The sequence below is a fragment of the Ictalurus furcatus genome, chromosome 15 (genome assembly GCF_023375685.1).
Source record: "Ictalurus furcatus strain D&B chromosome 15, Billie_1.0, whole genome shotgun sequence".
Taxonomy (NCBI): domain Eukaryota; kingdom Metazoa; phylum Chordata; class Actinopteri; order Siluriformes; family Ictaluridae; genus Ictalurus; species Ictalurus furcatus.
Genome location: NC_071269.1, coordinates 6,040,635 through 6,050,000, shown reverse-complemented (window position 1 = coordinate 6,050,000; position 9,366 = coordinate 6,040,635). Strand labels below are relative to the sequence as shown.

The 9,366-nt window shown below is 40.3% G+C and overlaps 2 protein-coding genes across 2 annotated transcripts in view; both read right to left on the bottom strand.

Annotated features, from left to right (window-relative positions):
- LOC128619272 (chemokine XC receptor 1-like) overlaps nucleotides 1-2,007 on the bottom strand; it is a 2,972-nt gene extending 965 nt beyond the window's left edge. The window contains exons 1-2 of the mRNA XM_053643342.1: nucleotides 1,639-2,007; nucleotides 1-894 (exon numbers count right to left, since the gene is read on the bottom strand). The exon at nucleotides 1-894 is cut by the window's left edge and continues 965 nt beyond it. Of these exons, the coding sequence (XP_053499317.1) occupies nucleotides 1-894; nucleotides 1,639-1,651 (907 nt within the window). The 5' untranslated portion in view covers nucleotides 1,652-2,007. The remainder of the gene's footprint in view (nucleotides 895-1,638) is intronic.
- A 1,868-nt stretch (nucleotides 2,008-3,875) lies between these two features.
- On the bottom strand, nucleotides 3,876-7,327 carry LOC128619271 (chemokine XC receptor 1-like). The gene is made up of 2 exons (XM_053643341.1): nucleotides 6,812-7,327; nucleotides 3,876-6,581 (listed from the first exon to the last, which is right to left on the bottom strand). The coding sequence occupies exons 1-2, from the start codon at nucleotides 6,813-6,815 to the stop codon at nucleotides 5,545-5,547; spliced, it is 1,041 nt and encodes a 346-aa protein (XP_053499316.1). The 5' UTR covers nucleotides 6,816-7,327; the 3' UTR covers nucleotides 3,876-5,544.
- Between the last annotated feature and the right edge of the window lie 2,039 nt (nucleotides 7,328-9,366).

Below are 9,366 nucleotides of genomic sequence, written 5' to 3'. Positions count from 1 at the left end.
CGTAAAACACGGGATTAAGGCAGCAGTGAGAAAACGCCAGCAGCTTGCAGACGTACTCGGCGTAGTCGAGATGATGCGTGACCTCACAGATGGTGAAAAACTTGACGTTAAGATTGGTAAATGTTTGTAAAAAAATTACCAGGTTATAAGGAGCCCAACCGAAAAAGAACACGACTGCAATGCACAAGATGAGTTTTATAGTACGCTGTCTCTTGTTGCTTCGTGACCTGAAGACAATCTGCAGCATTCTGAAGTAGCAAAAACCCATAATCAAAAAGGTGCACACAAAAAAACAGTTCTGTTCGTATGTAATCACGAGCTTTGCGTAAGTGGAATTATATTCACAGTAGAGTTGTGTGGCGTCTTCTGGATCAGGCATTTCCGAGCTGTAGATTGGGGCTGGCAACGCCGCCGCGATGCTCATCACCCAACCGACGATTGGGATTGCGTAACGCTGTGCATTACCCTGCCCTTTTTCCCAGTCTGAGAGAGGGTGCACCACAGCGGTGTAGCGCTGAACGGTCATTAGCACCAGGAACACGACGCTGCTGTAAAATCCAGCGTAGAAGACCAAGCAGACAGCTTTACACGCCGCGTCTCCGAGAGTCCAGCCCCAGATGTAGTAACACGCCCAGAACGGCAGTCCGACAGTGAACAGCAGGTCCGACAGAGCCAAGTTCAGTATGAAGATGTTGGTCAACGATTTCAGATTCTCATATAGCGCGAGAATCACAAGAACCAAGATGTTACCAGTGAGACTGAGCACGACCACGATGCTGAAGAATAACGGGACAACGATGGATCCTAGTTTGGCCACGGCTTCCTTGCGACACAGTTGATCCGGAATGGTATCGATATCTTCAATATAGTCAAACATGCTCGCCATACTGCTACCTGTAAAGGAAAACATGTATTGTTAAACATGCAAAATAGGTTGTTTTTGTCCTAGTTTCTGCATTATGATATCTTCTCATACATGAAGGAATGAACCTTGTTGTTTTAAAGAAATGCCCAGAATTGCATCGGCAGTAAACTTATATATACAATGCTCCAAGTGCAGTTAATGATGGATAGCCTATAGATTAAAAAAATAGTTTTTGAAAGGAAATTCTCTTATATCATGTACTCTCTTATATTCTGAACTGCTATCAAATACCTATGATGAATGTATTCATTTAATTACCTATTTAAATAAGCTGATTAACTGCTATCCTTGATTATATTATTATATATTTCTATGTCAACATGACACAGGACTTATTTTGTATTATGGCTGTGTGTTTTGTTTAACACACAGCACTGTCTGTCTGACACCTGGACCAGTAGAAACCGTCCACACACTGCTTGTTATCAATGTGTATAAATACTCTTGGTTTGCATGAATAAACTCGGATGTCTATTTGAGCATGCATGTGTCCGTGTGTGTTCACTTAGGCTCCCCAGATCGATCTGAAACGCTCTGAGGCAAATCACACTTTCTAGCTCATAGCAGCACAGAACTAAAAGTTAATAGAAGTAATTGTAGAACAGCCTGGAAGGCATGACAGAAGATCTGACAGGCATAATCTGAGATTCCTGGGATACATGGAAATCTAACAGTTTTATATACCCATTTGAAAAAGTATTGTTTATACAGACCTTCGAGATCCATCTGTTCCTCGTCAAATGGATTACTGGAAAAAAATATTTTTAGCTCCTTTAATTTTGATGGTAGAACAGCATGAAATTTGGGTAGAAAAAAATGAACTCTCTGCTGTGGGAGCCTGGGTATAAGTGCTGAACTGTTCCCTCCTCAAATCTATAAAGGGAACAGGAAATGAAAACTTAAGTGTTTTTTTATTTTTTCCAGTAAAAGATGTTCACACACACTACCAGTCAAAAGTTTATAAACACTCGACTGAAATGTTTCTCATGATGTTAAAAAGCTTTTGATCTGAAGGTGTATGATTAAATGTGTGAAATCGGTGTTGTAGACAAAAAAATAATCGTGCTGACATATTCATTTCTTTCATTAGAAAACTAACATTTTATTCACAAAATAATCTTTTCTTAAACGGACGACTCGGAGAGAAATATTCTGAAAAGCAGCCGATAAGAGTCCAGCGTAGGTGGGAACTCCTTTAATACGGTTTAAAAATCATCTCAGGGAAATTCCTCAAGAAATCAGGTGAGAAAATGCCAAGAATTCATTTCTGGAAATTCTAGGTGAAAATGGTGTCTACTTTGAAGATGATAAAATACTAAATTATTCTGATTTATTTTGGATTTTTTATCACAACATAATTCCCTTTTTTTTTTTTTTTAACAAATTGGTATTTTTGAAACTACATCGAACGCCAAAATATGACCAAATCTTTTTATTTCTACATTCTTCCTACACACAGTGTAGTACCAAATCCGGTTGGCCGTGACAGTTTAAAAAGATAAATCACTTTTAATGACTTCCTTCTCGTGTGCTGTGTGGTTTTATCCCACAGGATCATCTGATTTATTGTGGTTTTCGGACGATGGCAAGCACAAGGACAAATAAATAAATAAGTACAGTTAAAAAAATAAAACCTTTTATTTTTTTTACACAGATAAAACTCAACACAGCTGCCGTTACCCAAAGTGCTAGAAAGATTAAGTACGTCTAAACAAATAAAAACTATTTTTAAAAATAAAATATAAAAAAAAAAATTGTACAGAACATACGATTAACATACAAAACTGACATTTGAAGCATACACGTACCGTACATGTAATCCACATGCACAAATAGTACTGCGTATATATGGGACGTGTAGTAAGAAAGAACCCGGTTACCTTCCAAATTTCTAATGAAGACATCCACAAATGTGTCATTGTGAGGTGTAACCTTTAATCAGACGGGAAAGTTACAACATCTGCTTCTAAATGTTGCCCTGAATGTCTAAGCATGGGGTTTTATGTTTACCTGTTAAAAATGACTGCTCGCAAACAAGATGCTGTGGTGAAAACAGTAAATAAGTCAATCTATCGTTTATAGAATTCACACACACACACACACACACAGGGCATCAGATAGTTGTGCAATTGCCACCGCAGTTGTTGCCGTGAGACATCCAGGTTTGTTGTGATTTGAAAAAGTATGTTTTTTTCATGCAGTGTGTTTAGGTGGGTGTGTGTGTGGGTGGTGGTTGGTTGCTTTTACTGTAACTGTATTGGAATAAAGAGTTTGAGGTTAAACCAAAATAAATCTATAGAAACTTATAGAGCCTTTATTTTTTTCCTCCCCGTATTGCGTTCTAAATTCTCAGCAGTGACGTGAACAGACAGGAAGTAAACCCTGTATGAAACGGCAAATTACCAATTAAGGCAAATTTGAACTCGGGCATATATGTTTTAATTTACTGATACACTTGCTTTGTTCTTCCACGGTTCGTCTTCACAATGTGTAGGATACCGTTAACAGGTGATACACTTTTTAATATTTATAATAAAGAAATAGTACACACATGCACACACCCCTTCCACTTTATTAGGAACACTAGTTCACTTGTGCGAAAAAGAGCAGCTGGTGGGGTTTTTTTTTTTTTTCTTCCACCCAGATTCTGTATCCAGTTTAGTGCCAGATTCCTGGCTGACAGGAGCGGAAGCTTGCTGTTGTCTCCCAGCCCAACCTTATGATTCGACGTGTTATGAGATGCTTTTCTGCTCACCGTGTTTGTAAAGAGTGGTTGTTTGAGTTACAGTAGCCGTTCTGTCTGCTCAAGCCAGTCGAGAGAGAGAGAAACAGCTTCTTAATAAGCACCCACAAATAAGCAACAATTTGCTTATTCCCTCAAACTCCTGCTGTAGGCTCCTGCTGAACCAAACCCCTGCCCATAACTACATAATTAGTGGTCTATTCCTCTCCTAACCACCAGAGGTGGTAAGAATCACCTGGATAACCCATGCCATAATGCCAAGAGGAACCCACCCATTTTAGGACCGACTGGAAAGTGTTCAGAGATGAATTACTCATGTTGTTTAAACTTGTCATGCCGGTAAGGAACACTCCTTGTAGATGGGCCTGGTAGCCATTGTATGCTTTCTGACTTATTTATTTCTGACTCATGATATGATGCAATGCTAACTACAGTTTAGAGAAAAGTATTTTCACTTGGTGTTACATCGCCATCAGAAGCCTAAATATGAAAAATCTTTTAATTTGTGCATTCTTGAGCATTCGCTCCAGTCACCAGTCCATCCAGTGGGTTTGCAGATAAAATTCCCCTTCTTTCAAATCCAGTCACCCATGGCAGTTTAACAAAAGACGAAAGTTATCATCACTGCCTTCTCACCTGCTGTGTGGTTTCTCACAGGTTTCCTGTTATCTGATTTGCTGCGGTTTGACGTGTTGTGTTGAACAATGGCAGCCAGAAGGAAAGGAAGAAATCAGGACAAAGTAACCATGTCAGATTTATTTATAGAGGAAAAATCGACTCGGCTGACGTCACCCAAAGCGCTTTAGAAATGACACATCTAAACAAACTAAAATATATACAAAACAATAACAAAGAACATAACATTAACATTTAAAACTGACATCGGACACCTACATGTCATTTTGTGCACAAATTGAGAGTACAGTTTCTCTCTTTCGTTCAAATATAATGCATATATCCAAAGTATAGTAAGAAAGAACCCAGTTACCTTCCAAATGACCAATGAAGACATCAACAAATGTGTTATCATGTGGTTTAACCTTTCATCAGACAGGGGGATGTGCTTTAGTAAAGAGTGCTCAGCTAATCACCATTCAGCTAAAAACATTTGCTTAAGTTTAGTTCTAAGCAATTTGATTTCATGAAGATTCATGTAGGATGCAGTTTGAATCGCTTGAGTTTGAATCGCGTCTGCATCGGATCTATGTCTATTAATTTAATCGCTTCTGCATCGGATCTATGTCTATTAATTGAATCGCTTCTGAATCAGATCTATGTCTGTGAATTGAATCTCTTCTGAATCTGATCTGTCTATTAATTGAATCGCTTCTGAATCAGATCTATGTCTATTAATTGAATCGCTTCTGAATCGGATCTATGTCTGTGAATTGAATCGCTTCTGAATCGGATCTATGTCTATTTATTTGCTGATCAAAGGGGAAGTCTTGAGTTCTCTAATAACAACACGGTCACTTAGATACGCACAATGGAAATGTACACTCAAAACTATATCAGATGCCTTTAACACCCAGTCATGCATGTTTATGATTTCCCTCTAGCTGACATTAGAACACCTTTTTAAAAGCGATTGTGGGGTTTTTATATAAGGCACCAATGTACTTAGGTTGTCTCAAAAGCAGTTCATGGGTATTCTGGATCAAAATGAAATCTCAAATTTGCTTTAAGCTAAGGAAAAAAACTCCAGACATCCACTTTTAATATTTTTTTAAGTACTGTATATGCTACATCTTTACATACATCTTTACATCCTTTGTATTTTAAAAAAAAAAAAAAAAAAAAAAAAAAAGCTTCAGCCTCCACATATTTAAGCATTAGATAAATCATTGACATTATTCGTGCGTATATTTACACCGACTCAGACGGTAGTGGAATGGCCTCTGCAGTTGTTGCCGTTTGAGCACAAGGAGCCGTGAGACTGAATGGTGCCAGTTCGTGTTTGTTGCATGTCCTTGTTCGGAGGTGTCTGAAGAATCTTCTGCAGAATCTCCTTTAGATGATTCCTGAATTTCACGCCGACGAAAACGTAAAACACGGGATTAAGGCAGCAGTGTGAAAACGCCAGCAGCTTGCTGACGTACTCGGCGTAGTCGAGATGATGCGTGACCTCACAGATGGTGAAAAACTCGATCTGATGATGAGTAAAGGTGTGCAGAAAAATCACCAGGTTATAAGGAGCCCAACCGAGAAAGAACGTGACTACGATGCAGAAGATGAGTCTGATAGTACGGTGTCTCTTTTTCGTCCTCGTCTTGAAGACGGTCTGCAGGATTCTTACGTAGCAAAACCCCATGATCAAAAAGGCGCACACAAAAAAACAGTTCTGTTCGTACGTGACGGTAAAATATCCCTCAGTGGAATTATACTCACAGTAGAGTTGTGTAGTGTTTGCTGGATCAGGAATTACAGAGCTGTAGATTGGGGCTGGCAATGCCACTGCGATGCTCATCACCCAAGCGACGATGGGGATTAGAGCGAAGCCCTGTCCTCTTTCCCAGTCTGAGAGAGGGTGCACCACGGCCATGTAGCGCTGAACGGTCATCAGCACCAGGAACACGATGCTGCTGTAAAATCCAGCGTAGAAGAAAAAGTTGACCGTTTTGCACGCCGCGTCTCCGAGAGTCCAGCCCCAGATGTAGTAACACGCCCAGAACGGCAGACCGAAAGTGAACAGCAGGTCCGACAGAGCCAAGTTCAGTATGAAGATGTTGGTCAACGATTTCAGATTCTCATATAGAGCGAGAATCACAAGAACTAAAATGTTCCCGACGAGACTGAGCAAGACCACGACACTGAGGAATAACGGCACGACGATGGATCCGATTTTGGCCACGTCTTCCTTGTTACACATTCCCTCACTAATGTTGTCCACATAGTCATATTGCATACTGTCATCTGGAAAGCAAAAACATTACGAATAAAGACATTTTAAACATATTATCTCGTTTGCTTCCCTAAAGGCTAAATCTCTTACAATAAGCTCCTCATCCATAAAAAAAGGAACTTATTGTTCTGTTAAATTTACACCACCCCTGAATTAACACAATGCTTTATGTGTGTTCAATTACAGATGAGCTTATACATATGAAACGATCAGTTAGAATGATTAAAATAACTTAATATACCCATTTTGTGCCCTTAAGTTATTGCTCCAGTTCAAAGGTCTTGATATCTTCCTTATAAATCCAAAGAATGACTCAAAAAAAAAATAAATAATATGAAATGGCTCTTTTATAGTTTGAAGTTTGTCCAAAAGATGAATGTGGAAAATAAAAATATTAAAGTTTAGATTGGAAAAAAAAATGCACAAATCTGACCTCACCAACAGTGGCCAGGGTTTTTATACTGGTTGGTTACAAGTGTTATGTTCCCGCCCCTAAGCATCAGCCCCCAGCCATATCCTATGTTTTATTAAGTAAATAGGAAGTTAAATATGTCAAGCCAGAAAGAGTGTGCTTTTCCCACTCTACGCAGGTTGAGTAGGAATGAAAATACAATCGAGTTATAGATCAGTCTCCAGTGTTAGTGCTTTGTAACAGTCAGTATGTTTTTTGTCTTAGTAACATCAAGACAGAGAGAGAGAAGTAGGTGGCTGATGAGGAAACGGCTGTTTGTAGCTATTATAACGTAAGTGACAACAGGAAGTAACCTGTTTCATGACAGTGGATGTAAATATAAAACTGTTAAAAGTTCAATGTGTTGTTCTTGAATCATTAAACGTTGTAATCACTGGCAAATTGATGTGGTATAAGACGAATAAAACACTTTGAGCCAAAAATAATCCACTTTGCCGCATCTCGGGTCGCGTCAAGCACACACACAGTTATGGGCAGTTTAGAGTCACCAGTCCAACTACCAGTATGATTTTAGAAGCTGGAAGAAAACCGGAGAACCCAAAGGAAACCCACATAGACACATGGAGAAGATGTGAACCTGAGAGCAAAATCCAACCCAGAACCCTGAACTTCAAGTCAATAAGTTACATACAGCAGGAAAAAAGGGAAAGGATGACAGAAATACATACTATAAACAAATGCATAACTACACACACAAAAAAAAACACAGGGACATTAATCATATTATCAGTCATTTGAAGAGTTTAGGCTTTTTTGTTTTGTTACCTAAGCATATAGTTTTGTAATAAATAAGTAAATAAATAAATAAAGCCAGTTAAAAGAGATCAACTTTGTGTATCAATGTGGAACAAAGTGTACCTTTAGAACAATAATATTTAGGCTTCTGTGTATTCAGTGCCTGTATATGAGAAGTAGTATTACATAATTTATTATTATTATTATTATTATTATTATTATTATTATTATTACTACTATCATTATTATTATTGTTATTGAAATTTTGTTCCCACTAGAGTTGGATGAATTTCTGAATTTCCTACTGTTTTATTATAATTATAATAATAATAATAATAATAATAATAATAATAATAATAACAACAACAACAACAACAACAACAACTTAAGAATGTGACAAAAAAAAACTATGCCAAAAGCTTAGCTCTTTGATTCGTGTGTCACCAACCTTGAGACGGTACGGAAGCAGGAGCGGGAGGCGGGTGAACAGAGTAGGATCGGGAAGTTCCGGAAGCGTAGTCGTAGAGTCAGCAAGGGTCAAGCGATCAGGCAAACAATACAAATGGGGATATCCAGAAAGCGTAGTCGAGACAAGAAGCGAGGGTCGAGGATTATAAGAAACAACGAACTAGATAAGCTTGGTAACGCAGCAAACTAAGCTACTGAGCGTATACTTCGCGCCGCTTCTCGGTGGCTGTCTTCTCTAAGTACTAGTGTGTGATTGGTGCCAGGTGTGTCTGATCAGAACTCCGGGGATGGGGAGCGCATGCGTGCCTGGGAAGTGAGTATTGCATCCTGGGAATTGGAGTTATGATCAGACCGAGCTGTGACAGAACCCCCCCCCCAAAGGGCTCACTCCGGGAGCAGAGTTCTTTCTTGGCCTCCCCCGGGGTCGTGGACCTGGGAGATGAGGATGAGTTGTGTGAAAGTCCTTGGTAAGCTGTGGGTCAAGTATATCCTGCCTGGGAACCCAGCACTGTTCCTCAGGTCCATAACCCTCCCACTCAACCAAATACTCCAGCTTGCCCCTCCTGTGTCTCAAGCTGAGGATGTTCCTGACGCGGTAAGCCGGTTGTCCATCAATCTCCAGAGGGGTCGGGGGAGTTTCAGCTGGTACTTCAGTGGCTAGAGGACCGTTGACAACAGTTTTGAGACGTGATACGTGGAATGAAGGGGAGATGCGACTGTGTCGTGGCAGTTTCAGACGGTAGGTGACGTCATTGACTCGTTTGAGGATCTTGAATGGTCCCGTGTACCTCGGTGCTAGTTTTTTACAGCCCTGCGCTTGCCTCCAGTCTTTTGTGGACAACCACACCCGATCGCCTGGTTGGTAATCAGGGTGTTCCTTGCGGCGGCGATCTGCTTTGTGTTTGTACATGTCTGAGGCCTCCCTCAGGCGTCGGTGGGTGTCCGCCCAGACACGCTCACTACGTTGGAACCAGTGGTCAACGGCCGGAGCTGCGGTGGGCGTTGCGTTCCACGGGAACAGAGGGGGTTGGTAACCGAGCACGCACTGGAAGGGGGTGAGATTGGTAGCCGAATGGCATAGTGAGTTCTGGGCGTATTCGGCCCATGGCAAGAACTTGCTC